This window comes from Crassostrea angulata, chromosome 8 (assembly GCF_025612915.1).
Source record: "Crassostrea angulata isolate pt1a10 chromosome 8, ASM2561291v2, whole genome shotgun sequence".
NCBI classification, from domain to species: Eukaryota; Metazoa; Mollusca; class Bivalvia; order Ostreida; family Ostreidae; genus Magallana; species Magallana angulata.
In genome coordinates, this window is record NC_069118.1 from 16,959,170 (window position 1) to 16,973,505 (window position 14,336).

The window sequence follows — 14,336 nt, forward strand, 5'->3', positions numbered from 1 at the left end:
ACAGAGTGCATCTTCAGCCTACTGTTAGGCACATGTAGTCATATAATAGATCATTCATTTTTATTTCATGCAGATTGCGTACTTGCACAAAATGCGCAGTGATTTCTTCATAACTTGATTAATAATATCAAAAAATATTCATCTTTTCTCGCTGAACTCAGTTTCGGGCAACTGTTTTAAAAATTCCAAGGATAAGGTATTGTTCTCTGTGTAATATTTTGGTATAGCCGGAGGTTCCTTTCTGACACTGTTGGTTTTTGTGTTTTTTGCTTTTAAAAGAAACGTCGGCTATTGGCCTGTTTACAGCAATTCTTTATTTTCGCAAAGTCCTGTTAAATATTGAATCCATCCAGAAATAAATGAGAGAAATCCTAACAGAAATGAATACAATAAAGATCATTACTTATCTGATGCATTTTCAAATATCAGACATGTGCAAGGACACATGTACTAGGATAATATTGCCGTTGCAAGAATACATATACTTGAAGTTTAGAATCAGTCTTGCGAAATACATGGTATGGAAAATTTGCAATTCCGGGAGAACCTGCCATTTCTTTTTAGACCTCACCCCTTTTTCTTCTCAATTTTGTTATACCTGTTGTAAAACAAAGGGAAAAATTGTTAAGTAAATTTGATAAAAAAAAACAACAAAACAACATTTTCGCATTTATACAATTTTATTTAACCCTTACAGAGACTATTCAGCGAAAATTTGTTTTGTTCAGTGTTACCTTTAATATATACGTTGCTATTGTTGTCATGGATTGTATTTGCTACACAGCAATAAGATGAAGTTTGATAAATGATTACATCACAATTAACAACAACCTACATTGTTCAGCATCGTATTTGCAGCGCTGCAGAAAGCTGACACCAAACAATGATAGATAGTCACAACATCACAATACTTTGACAACAGATCTGTTGTTATATATATATATATAAACTAATTTCACACTTCAATTGTTAATAAAATTTCATCTTTTAAAAACATAAATAGCAACAATAATTAGTGCACCTTTAACCGTACATAAGGCCGCTGGTGAACATCTACCTGTATTTGGTACAGGGGGTGTTAACTTTTACTTATTTGAAACGCGAGACAATGATTTAAGGGGATTTCTTGACAAAAAGTGACAGCAATGGCGATTTAGAATTGATATTTTCAGTAGATAATCTCAATTATGAAGATATTTTTGAAAATAAAAAGTATCAGACTCTCAGACAAACTACAGATCATATTTCATTTCTTTGATTCGAATGAAATAAAAAGAATGTTGACCCAAGTTTTTTGATTATATATTGTGCATAGGTATTAAAGTGTATTCAATTAAAGAAAGCTCATCAAAGTCAAAAGTTTTAGTTTCCGAAAAAGTTTCTAAAATGTGAACATGTGCAAATGCAATCTATATTTAAAGTTTTGTATGAAAAAAAATGGTTAAAGTTGTGTTTCAAACACAATAAAACTGGTAAGTTTACACGATGACATCGAGTCAGTACATGATTAAATCTACGATTACATCATCTGATCAGCCACTTGCCATCTACAAAATGAAATTCAGATTAAAGTAAATTGATGGGTTTTTTTTTTTTATATCTAATGGGACTTCTGATTTCAATAAGTAATCTGTGATGCTCTTTTATAGATGTATGCATATGCTCTTGTTTTGTACACTTGCTCAGTATAGTGTGATATACGCAGGGTATTTATTTGAATGCGATAGGAAACAAACATAAAATCGCCCTATTTTATTCAGAATAAATTAAAAAAGATATTTGATTTTATTTGAGAGATCAAATTCAGATAGTAAAAAATCATCATTTTACTGTTGTCATGGCCAGGAAAATAAAATTAAAAACTAAAAACATTTTAATATTTTTTTAAGATTACTTACAAGAAGCAGGGACCTGTTGGCTAGACCCATGACTTTCGTTGATTAGGAAATGAATAACCAAACAAAGTGCTTTGACTGCAAAAAATTACATAATTCCTATTGACATTTTTAAACGAATATTTACGGCAATCATCTTTCAACTAATGAGGAGAAACGGATTTGTAAATACACAAGTCGAATTTATCTCATCGTGGGCAATTCACTGGATATCTGACATAGGCATAGGAGACCTAAATACTAATTCATACAGTCTCGGATTACATGGAATTTTTTTTAATTTTCTAATCCAAAAAAAAAAAATGGGTATAAAGATAAAGAACTACAATTATTTTTGATTAAAGGTTAGAATGCAATTTTAATACATGTAGTATGAAAACATGCCGCTTTTATTTTTGCAATGTGTTATTATTAATGCGATTTGTAAGATTTCTTTTGTAATGACCTCAATTGCTCATGAGAACTTCTAAATGTTTCGAAACATCACATAATTCCAATGCTTATATAAAGGGCATATAAAGTGCCATGCAAAATTACACATTTTTGAGTTTGAAATAAATAATAATCAATAAAATCAATTCCCGCCAGTACTTTGATTTACATTATGTTCATGAAACCTTTCTAAATTTTCTGCGAGTTCGAATCAACATATTCTTCGAAATAAGTGATTTGATAGTATGAACTCCATTTCTTAAACGACCTAATGCTCGTTATAACCACAGGCAATTTTTCACAACTTACATGAATTATTATTTAAAAAAAAGCACTTATTTAATAGAAAGAACTACGTGTCAAACTTACAAGCGTTGGGTGCCATTCCACAAGTTGTTGTTGTTCTATTTGGCAGTATAAAATCAATATTTATATTTGATTAAAGCAGGGTTACATCATAGTTTTAATCATAATATCTGTATGCCATTAATTGTGTTTATCTCGCCAAAACCTTTCCTTCCTGCTTTTTGAATCGTGATTTTTACAAGAGGCACAACATTTATCTCAAGCTTAGTGTTATAAGGCGATTTTAAATTGTATAATTCTCACCCACTGTACGACTTAAACAGCGGAATAACGATTTCGATTAACATACACAAGGCAAATGAATTTATAAGTAAAACCAGATAGTATTCCGGGCAAGCGCGGGAAATATTACTATACATATTAATGTCTTAATTTAAAGGTATAGATTCTGAAACGCAAATATGAAATCACCACGTTTATATTTATTGTATTAATTTTTTAGTCATTTGCTAAGTGCTTGTTTTTTGTATACCTTGAATTATTTCTAATGTAATTTATTTTCCAAAAGAAAGGGCCGGTAAAGCTCGAAAAAGCACTTCAAATGTAATAAAATCACTAGATGATAGACCTTTATACAAAATGGAGTCGCTTTCCGTTAAAATCAAAAGACTAGATAGCCTAAATATGTCTCTTCTTTGGTATATTTAGGTTAATTTATATCATTGAATTTAATTAAATCTAGCTAACATCTCAAATTATAATAAGATGTTTTGTATTTAAATCAAGTTTCGAAATGGGTGTTGTCATGGATACCTACGCAATACACTTGCTGTTTTTTTTTTTTTTGTTTTTTTTTTAAATGATGATTGCCTTAACATCTGCTAAAATTCTTTATTATTACATGTAACTCAAAACCTATCCCTGACTTTTTTGGGACAATATTTATCTTTTTTTATACAACGATAAATTGTTTGTTATGGTATGTCGAAAGAGAATCAAATGATACATGTATGATATGTGATTTTAATGCTATGCTTTCAATCAAACTTAATTTACTAAACTAAATTAAACATTTCTTTTATACATTGAGTAAGAATATTAAATACTGTGTCAATACATTTTCATCATCATTAATTGTTCATTCTAAAATTACTAAATATGTTCCTTAACTAAATATAATCTATACGAGTCTTTTTCTTCTAAATCAAATGGTCTTGCTCTCGTGGTCAGTATAAAGTAATTGCAGTAGCAGGTCGAACAATTCATTGTTCTCAAATTTCCTATCATTATCTTTAAGACCACAAATATATACATCATAAATATATACATTGTGACAGCAGATCTGCATTATATAAAAAATAAAGATATATTTTGAAATTTTTAACTGAATTCTACTTATTTATTTTAAGATAAGATTGTCCATCATTCAAAATTCACTCCTACCCCCGCTGCAAGTTTAGATCTGCAGATGCATAATTTATTTCTTTGTTTTGTTATTGATGTTTCACGGAATTTTACAATATATCATTACTGAACATAGAGAGTCCCGAGAGTTTTCGGATGGCGAAAGTACAGAGTTATCTTTTCCTGGGCGAAGAGATTGATTGTCTGCAGCAGACAGCAGTTTTAATGAGATAAAAACGCTTTTTACCGAGTTTATTAGGAAAATTTCAATATATACGTGTTTTTTGACAACATTTGCAACATTGTGTGGGAGGATTTGCTTAATTTTTGTGAAGTAAGTTGTTTTTTGCCCCCCCCCCCCCCCCCAATCACAAAGCTGTACTTACATGTCAAAATTAAAAGAAATAATTGCGATAGAGGGTTTTTTTTTTCTCAAAATAACCAATAACCAATATTATAATTTTTTTTTAAATATCAAGAATTAAGAACTCATGGTTTATTTGTGCACACAACCACCTTGCTAAAGACCCGTTGACTTATTGTAATATTGAGTTAGAAATGCTCAGTTAAGTCTGTCTTGTTCAATAGCAATAAATGAAATGATAATTTTTCACTTAGATAAAAAGTTTACGAAATAGTTTCATACATTACCTAATCGCTTATACAATACTTATGACAATTATAATCATTTTTTCGGAGTTGATTTTAATCAACTCTCCTATACAGTTACTCAGACAACCGAAAGTGAAACAGTGTTTTGGCCTCAGCACAAATCATTGCTGCTGACAAGACTTAGTTCTTGAAATTAATTGATAAATTCGATGTAATGTATGCCAAAGCATTGTTTTTGCAAGGAAACTTATTTATAAATACATTGAAATAGTCAGATTTTAAATGGTACGGACAATTTAAATATTTTTTGTAGTCGTATGTATTCCTACGCCAGATTTCAATATAGTCTCGTTCAACTCAACGCACGGCTGTCTCCGTAAATCCTTGTCGAAGATTTACAGTGTCAGCCGAGCGTTTGGTTGAACGAGACTAGAGTTCAATATAGGGTCTGTAAGTCTCGTTTACTTTCACTTTCGTTTTCCAACTTCCGGGTACATCAGCGTTCGTAGCAACATTCCTGTGCAATGGTGTATTGTTTCGCAATCGGTTGTACGCATCGCACTGGCGGAAAGCAGACATGCAGTTTGTTTAGATTCCCAACTGATGTTAGGGAAAGGAAGAAATGGATAGATATGTGCAGGTAAGTCATAAAAACTACAAATAAAACGCATCATTGTCTTTATATTCAGTGCTATTTAGAGGTCACGAAAAAAAGATGCATTAAAACAATTTTTCGTCAAATCGTGAGTGTATTTAAAGAAATTTAAGACGGATATGTTCAGGTCAAACGTTTCTATAAACCTAGCATTTGATTTGCATACTTTTATCTGGCAATGTTGAGATTAAAAACCCCTTCCCACAATTTCCCACCAATGCAGTAATGCCATGTTATTCTGGACCTTTTACTTTCCCCTCAAAATAAAACCAGTTCTAATTTTCAATATCACATGCCTTCAGTATTGTATTGAATTCAAAATATAGTTTTATTGATATTTAAAACAAATAACTAATACTGAGCTCGTTTTTCAGACGAGCAGACAGAGAGTACAGCAATAATGACAGGTTGTGCAGCTGTCATTTCAAAGATGGGAAGAAAGAATTTGGACCTACCATTTTTGCATATAGCAAAAATGTTGGGTATTTTCCAGAGGTGTACACACCTAAAAGGTAATAAAGTGAAGAAGAAGGACTGCATGATAAACATTGATTTATTATTGCATTCAAGATAATTGCAGTTTACACCAGTTTTTAAGAATAAAATGTACTATATGATTCAAACAAAGTTATATATATGAAAGTAAAATGTTAAATATTTCTCTGATTTATTAAATTTTCTAGAAAGAAAGTGGACAGTGTATCCTCCATTTCCCACCAGATGCCAAGTGATTCAGCTTCAGGGTCAGATGTTGGACATAATCCCGCTCTGGATCACAATTACTGTGACCATCATGATGACACACAAGATCATTCACATGAGGGTAATTAAAAATAGCTATAAACATAATTATGATCTTATATTAATAAACATCATTAAAAAATATATTGATGGTTTAATTCACAAACAACTGAATTTTTATTGACAACACTCTGCAACAGAAAATAGACTGATCAGAAAAACTTCACTTTTTTAAACTAAACCAATGAATACTAAAATGTTTTTAATTACAATCAATTATAAATGAAAAATTAAAATGTATGAGAGGATCAACTAAAAATATTTTTGTATCAAAATGAGTGAATCTTATGAATTGCACATTACAGTGTCCATCTTAAAGAATCAGATCGCAAGTCTCCAAGAAGAAATTGAAAATATGAAAATACAAACACCCAAAATGTCAATCAAAGATATAATAAATGACACTGAGAAGGTAAGTTACATAAATGGAGTCATGGACATTTAAAATTTTAAATGCTTCATTTTGTAGAATTATAATTGTTAAACTTAAATGCTTGTGCATAATGAAATACTTGTTATACTAGAAAAAGAAAATAAATAAAAAATGACAGTGCATACTAAATTGTGTTTGTTGTATATGTAAGTACATTTTAATGTGGCTTTGACACTGACAAGAAAAATGTAACAATAATGAAATGTATAAGCTTTAACATATAAAGAAGTGGCCTTTAACAAATAATATGAAATGTACACAACATAATAAATTGGATACAGGTGGTCAGGACATACAGTTATCAACACTGACAATGGCCCGTAAAATAAAAGACTTAATTTGTTTGTAGATGTTGCTCTACACCTCATTCCCAGCTGATGTGTTTCAAGTTGTTGTCAGTATGCTCTACAGAATGGCACCGTTTAACTATTACTCTGGTTGGGCTGTGACCTGTTTTTCCATTGAGGACCAATTGTTAATAACATTAATGAAGCTGCGGCTTAATTATCGTGACTTGGACTTGTCGGTACGATTTGCAACAAGCAGGGCAACTGTGTCAAATATCATTAACACTTATGTTTCAGTCTTGCATGAAATCTTCTTTGACAGCATTCTTAAGGAAAAAGGTATTCCAAGTCAGATTAAGTGCAAAGGATCAATGCCCAAGTCCTTTGAAGAGTTCGCGTCAGCTCGAATAGCTATGGATGCTACCGAGATTATTCAAGATGTGCCATCTGACATGAACTCACAGTCCTTGTCTTACAGTAGTTATAAGAGCAGACATACTGTCAAGGCAGTTACATGTGTTTCACCCAATGGTGCACTTGTGTTCTCATCTGACTTGTACCCTGGTTCAACTTCAGATGCAGCCATCGTTGATCACTGTGGAGTGTTGCAGCAGCTAAAAGCCGGAGATCTCATATTAGCCGATAAAGGTTTCAACATCTACGACAAACTTCCTTCTGGTGTCTCCTTGAATATTCCACCATTTCTTTCACAAAAAGCACACTTCACCAAAGAGGAGGCAGCATTATGCTACAAGATAGGAAAAGCCAGGATTCATGTCGAGAGAGCAAATGAGCGCATCAAAAACTATGAGAATCTTAATCACATTCCAGCTCAGTATCGACACATGTCTACTAAAATATTTCAGTTATGCTGTTGTCTCGTAAACATTCAGGCACCACTTCTCAAGGAAATTTCAGATAAATACGAAATTTAAATAATTATGCTATTAAAGATATTAGAAATGTTTCAACTTGACAAGTAGTATTGTTCTTTTATTTACAGATGTAAAGAAAAACCAAATTCTTTATTAATAACTAAGAATGTTCATCATATGATCTTATCGCATCAGTGATATAACTAACCTAATTTACTTCAGTGATTCCAAAAACACCATAAAATAAAAGTCTATCATGGCAGAAATGTTTGGGGCCCACATCTTGTCTTTTACAATTCTTACAATCTGCATGTCTTTGGTTGTCCATATCACTAAATCGCAACACTCTGTACCAGTCAGGTGAAGCTGGCCCTGGATTTGATGCCAGTAATCATGTGTTGTCTTTAACGACAAACTTCCATTGTTATCAACTGAAAATACACACATATAGATGTATATATATATATATATATATAAGTAAATTTAATTTTGGTCAAAGATAAAGAAGTTTATCAAATTAAGAATTTTAATATTTGTCTTGCATGTACTACTTTCATACTGATTTTGGTGTAGTTGATGCAATTCATTACAACTTAATTCAATAAGCAACATATGCCATTACATTAACATTTTCATGCATTCTCTCCTTACTTTATAATATTATGTGATGCAAAAAAGATAACAAAGTGTGCATACGATAAGATTTGTATAAATTATCTAACTACCCAAGAAAAAATCTTTGACGGAGGAGCACGCCTCCATTATGGTCTTGTCCTTAGCTGTAAATGGGCACTTGACCTCTATGATAGTCGGTAGAGTTGCTGGTTGGTCGTTCTGCTGAAGGTGGACAATGTCAGTTTTACGAAAATCTCCTTGGACAAAGCCATCAGGTGATGCACCCAAAACACCTGATTCGTGAAGCCAAATTCCTGAAGTACACAAGTAGTAGTATGTACACAAATGAAAAAAAAAAGTTTAACAGCCTAAACAAAGTAAAATTATTAATATCTGTAATTTGACTTCGAATAGTGATAATATTGACATTAAAGCTGTGCTAATTGCAGAAATAAAACATTCTCATTTCATGTTTAGTCTCTTAAGATAATCACAATCATCACATCACATATAAAACAAAAGTGGTTCCCATCTTGTGATAGAGCACAATAACACAAAACTTGCCTGTCTGCAAAACGGTGACTGCACCAGCTTTACAATATTCCTCAACACCCACTTTCTCATGCGTGATACCCCACTGAATAGGAGCTCTTCTTTCCAAATTATAGGCACTTAAGATTCGTTTCTTAAGGGACTCTGTCAATCTACAAAAGAAGAATCAGATCTTACAATTCACTGTTTCAAAATCAGTCATACATTTACCTTTCAAAGTCAAATTATATAATGCTACAATGCTATAGAAATAAAATAACATACATGGCACCTGATCATACTTGTGTACAGTATAAATGTTATAAAATCACACTGTATTTAAAAAATATATTTTGTTGACATTTTAAAATATTTTTTGGGAGTGTTGGGGTGTTAAATACCTCTTTCGTCTAATCGCTCCAATAATTTGTCCAAAGTTAGACGCAGTAAATCGAAGCTTCCTTACAGCTGCCCACAAAGAGTTTTCTCTCTGACCAGTTGATGCGAATGCTGCCTCCATTATCTTCTCTGGAGAGAGAATAAGATGTTTTCGAAGCCATGTTCTACTGTCTTCAGCATTAGTGTACCCCTCACTCATCAGTAAGTCCTCAATCAAAGGTACTGGACTTTCCTCAGACTTTGGCTCCTCAGAAAGAATCCAATGTAAAGCTACAATGCATTTTGTTTTATATATATTAGTATTGATAAAAGCAGTGGTGAATACTATTTTACATATGGATTTTTTTTTTCAATTTCTTAATTTGGACACCTGGATTTTTGAATAATAATCAGGTAAATGACAATAGATACCAAGTTACTTCAAAGTTAGACATTATCAAGATAAACAATATTCAAAACAAAACCAGCAAACTGCAACATCAACAATAACATAGAATTGGAAACTGAAACAAATAAATAAAAGTAATCTCCAATGCACAGAATGGCAACCTGTGAAGCGCCCCAATTGTCCCAGCTGATGATACAAAAATGATCTGTCTTCGTCTGTTACTTTTTTTTTCAATGCTCTAAACAATTTAGCATTAAAAATATATATTCTTATATAATATATATATGGTTATTAACTTTGTTAACTCTCTCTCTCTCTCTCTCTCTCTCTCTCTCTCTCTCTCTCTCTCTCTCTCTCTCTCGTTAGCTAGCAGTTTATTTATAAATACATACTTGTACTCCTGTTGCTTTGGTGGATACAGGTCAGACATAGTAACAGTAGATTTCGGTGGTGCTGACTTTGGATGCTTCAGCCAACTACATTTAACGTCGGTTTTGCTCGCTCTTTTATAACTGTAAATGAATATAAACTTTTCTCTATCAAGATAAATATGAACGGAACACATCATTCTTATGTATACTGAATGGTTTGTAAAATACTTTCAATTCTTTTTAAAAATGACAAGTTTTAATATTAAAACATATTTTTAGCTTTCACTGTACATACCTTAAATCCATTTTCGTAATTAAATAAAACATGTTTACTAAAATAATGGGTTGATATTTTTAAAAGTAAACATACCCAAACAAAAGTGCTGCAGCAATATGATGGCACTTGTATTGTCCCATCGGGCACTGGCAGGTTGCATCTTTTACCACTCCTGTATCTTCATTATCCAAAAATATCTACAAATTCCAAATTAAAATTAATGCTTGTAATGTGTCTCTGGATATTCTTTGCAACATTTTTTCATTCATTATTTGTTAAAATGGTTTTTAAAGCATATGCAACTCAAGGGCCTTTGTGAATAAACACATTTAACATGCGCAGATCCAGATTTTTTTTCCAGGGGGGGGATCCGACAATTTAGCTTGACAGAAGGGTCTGAGGCATATTTATTATGTAAATTTTAATTTGCAGGTGGAGTCTAGGCACCCCCTCTCCCCATCTGGATCCGCGCATGATCATTCACGAGAAACCTGTATTACATGTACCTCACCCCCCCCCCCCCCCCTCTTTCCCGTCGCTTTTTCGAGAGCACACCTACGCAAACCCACACGCCTTTATAAAATGCATTGGTTTGTTTATTTTTCAATAGGTACAACACTCTCGCTAAACAAAAGTGTGCTCTTTGGATTATCTTCGCCATCAGAAAAGTTCTAGAAAAGTGAAGAATGTTGACATGACATTACCTGTACTTTGTACGACGTGTCCCTCATAGAGGCCTGCACACATGCAGTAATAACGCGCAGTTCGTCGACAACAAATCGTAGAACTCTCCCGCTCTCCACCGCAGCCTCGCTCTTCCTTGTCAACTTAGTATGCCCCTCAACGTAATTCACCCAATACAAAACTGAAAGCGCCATTCTCAACCATGTACCCGGAAGTTGTCTTTCACGCGAATTCTCGCTAGTCACGTGACGAGACTTACAGACCCTATTGCTTGGATCCATACAATTTTCGAGAAATATTTCTATTACTGATACATAGTTTCATTGAATTAATTTTATCTTTAAATATTATTTAACATGATTCATATGGGGGTTTCTCGACATTCTTGTCGAAAAAGTACAAAAATTCATATTATAAAAATGTGCATAATTCATCTTCATACATGTAAATTAGAAACTGCATATACTTGTCATTCAAAATAACATATCATTGATTTTAAAATAAATAAACATCGACAAAATCAACTCCCGTCAGTTCTTCAGTACTTTGATTTTGTAATGATAACATGTGTTCTTTTTCTCTTTTTTTTTAAATTTATTTTTTGCATAAAAATTGGTATTGATATCAATGATTTGTTTTATGCAGCATATATTAGTTAGATATATTGCTAAAAGGGAAAATATGTATGCTTCATGGAATGAAAATGTGATTTATTGTTACATGTAATTTTTAAACAAAAAAAAAACCGTAAATAAGGGGAATGGGTACTGTTCGTCTGAGGATTTAGAGAAAATGTCTTATACCATGTTAATTAAATACCCACTCGAGCAAGTGACTATGCTAAATTCACTTGCCCTATTGTCCCACCAAATTCTAATAGTGATATAATAAAAACAAACACTACTTTCTATTCAAGCGAAATCATGAGTTGTGTTAAAAACCCCTTGCCCTCAGATACTGATTTTGTATTTGTCCGATTGAAAAATACACTAGCTCCAGGCGTCGGGCAATGGGATTTTTCAGCCCCTGCAGACTCAGAGTAAGCGGTCTTTAAGGGGCAAAAGTTTTGTCTTTTCGGTGAAATCAGGGTATTTGTATAGCATAGGTTAAGGTTTTAGAGAAAGTTAAAAATTCATGTGGACACCAGTTAAGTATTTTCCTTCAAGATAGACAACTGAATGTCTAGTTAAGTAAAACTTGTGTAGTGGTTGAAAAACTATTCCAGTCTTGATTTAATTTCATAGCAACATTTTACCGAATAACCACGGTCATGACATTTACGTCATTTGGAAATGACCCAAGCTTCTTTTATCGTAGGTTCACACAGTTACAACCAATGTAAATTTTCAGTCAAACATAACAATGAGCTCATCATTAAAGCAAAAACTGTTTAATAATTTTCGCAAAAACAAACACGACTGAATACAATACGACATACAAAAAAAATTACAGTCAAGTGAAAGTTATAAAATACATTTAAGCACATTAGAGGTGACATGAATTCATACACCATTTGGTCGCAATATTACTCTCGATCGCTCCTCAACTGCCACTGGGGTATATATACCGGTCGAGAAATTTAATGTCGGTTGCTTTCCGATTGAGGCATTCAAATTGCATGACTTCTAAATGGTTGAACTACACACTGTAAAATAACCTGTTTGTAAAAAAAAAAAACTAGAGGTACTGTGAGCAACATCACAATTGATACCCCCCGCTAAGAAAAAATCATAACTCATGTATTTTTTCTATTATAGAAAATATTGGATGAATCTTTTTCACCGTCCATTTTCTATAAATAACAACTGCTCTATTTTTTAAAACTGTTAATGCTTATATGAATACACAAACCAATTTCTATTCTTTAAATTCCATATAGGGTCTGTAAGTCTCGTTTACTTTCACTTTCGTTTTCCAACTTCCGGGTACATCAGCGTTCGTAGTAACATTCCTGTGCAATGGTGTATTGTTTCGCAATCGGTTGTACGCATCGCACTGGCGGAAAGCAGACATGCAGTTTGTTTAGATTCCCAACTGATGTTAGGGAAAGGAAGAAATGGATAGATAGGTGCAGGTAAGTCATAAAAACTACAAATAAAACGCATCATTGTCTTTATATTCAGTGCTATTTAGAGGTCACAAAAAAGATACGTTAAAACAATTTTTCGTCAAATCGTGAGTGTAATTAAAGAAATTTAAGACGAATATGTTCAGGCCAAACGTTTCTATAAATCTAGCATTTGATTTGCATACTTTTATCTGGCAATATTGAGATTAAAAACCCCTTCCAATGCAGTAATGCCATGTTATTCTGGACCTTTTACTTTCCCCTCAAAATAAAACCAGTTCTAATTTTCAATATCACATGCTTTCAGTATTGTATTGAATTCAAAATATAGTTTTATTGATTTTTTAAACAAACAAATAATACTGAGCTCGTTTTAATAATGACAGGTTGTGCAGCTGTCATTTCAAAGATGGGAAGAGAGAATTTGGACCTACCATTTTTGCATATAGCAAAAATGTGGGGTATTTTCCGGAGGTGTACACACCTAAAAGGTAATAAAGTGAAGTAGAAGGACTCCATAAAAAACATTGATTTATTATTGCATTCAAGATAATTACAGTTTACACCAATTTTTATGAATAAAATGTACTATATGATTCAAACAAAGTTATATATATGAAAGTAAAATGTTAAATATTTCTCTGATTTATTAAATTTTCTAGAAAGAAAGTTGACAGTGTATCCTCCATTTCCCACCAGATGCCAAGTGATTCAGCTTCAGGGTCAGATGTTGGACATAATCCCGCTCTGGATCACAATTACTGTGACCATCATGATGACACACAAGATCATTCACATGAGGGTAATTAAAAATAGTTATAAACATCATTATGATCTTACATTAAAAAACATCATTAAAAAATATATTGATGGTTTAATTCACAAGCAACTGAATTTTTATTGACAACCCTCTGCAACAGAAAATAGACTGATCAGAAAAACTTCACTTTTTTAAATTAAACCAATGAATACTAAAATGTTTTTAATTACAATGAATCATAAATGAAAAATTAAATGTATGAGAGGATCAACTAAAAATATTTTTGTATCAAAATGAGTGAATCTTATGAATTGCACTTTACAGTGTCCGTCTTAAAGAATCAGATCGCGAAATTGAAAATATGAAAATACAAACACCCAAAATGTCAATCAAAGATATAATAAATGACACTGAGAAGGTAAGTTACATAAATGGAGTCATGGACATTTAAAATTTTAAATGCTTCATTTTGTAGAATTAAAATTGTTAAACTTAAATGCATGTGCATAATAAACAAGATATCTGTTAGCCAATGCTCACTAG

At 32.3% G+C, this 14,336-nt stretch overlaps 2 protein-coding genes and 1 long non-coding RNA gene across 3 annotated transcripts; 1 reads left to right on the forward strand and 2 right to left on the reverse strand.

Annotated features, from left to right (window-relative positions):
* Positions 1 to 469: 469 nt before the first annotated feature.
* On the reverse strand, positions 470 to 2,740 carry LOC128159128 (uncharacterized). Its single transcript, XR_008240119.1, has 3 exons — positions 2,697 to 2,740; positions 1,899 to 1,973; positions 470 to 598 (listed from the first exon to the last, which is right to left on the reverse strand). It is a non-coding gene; the product is annotated as an uncharacterized LOC128159128 (long non-coding RNA).
* A 2,541-nt stretch (positions 2,741 to 5,281) lies between these two features.
* On the forward strand, positions 5,282 to 7,834 carry LOC128160731 (uncharacterized). The gene is made up of 6 exons (XM_052824076.1): positions 5,282 to 5,289; positions 5,679 to 5,816; positions 5,988 to 6,127; positions 6,411 to 6,517; positions 6,888 to 7,706; positions 7,829 to 7,834. Exons 1-6 carry the CDS (start codon positions 5,282 to 5,284, stop codon positions 7,832 to 7,834), a joined length of 1,218 nt encoding a protein of 405 aa, XP_052680036.1.
* LOC128161649 (uncharacterized) lies at positions 7,455 to 11,224 on the reverse strand. The gene is made up of 8 exons (XM_052824969.1): positions 10,986 to 11,224; positions 10,375 to 10,478; positions 10,003 to 10,145; positions 9,248 to 9,563; positions 8,880 to 9,019; positions 8,426 to 8,629; positions 7,909 to 8,131; positions 7,455 to 7,573 (listed from the first exon to the last, which is right to left on the reverse strand). The coding sequence occupies exons 1-7, from the start codon at positions 11,157 to 11,159 to the stop codon at positions 7,914 to 7,916; spliced, it is 1,299 nt and encodes a 432-aa protein (XP_052680929.1). The 5' UTR covers positions 11,160 to 11,224; the 3' UTR covers positions 7,455 to 7,573; positions 7,909 to 7,913.
* Positions 11,225 to 14,336: the final 3,112 nt, after the last annotated feature.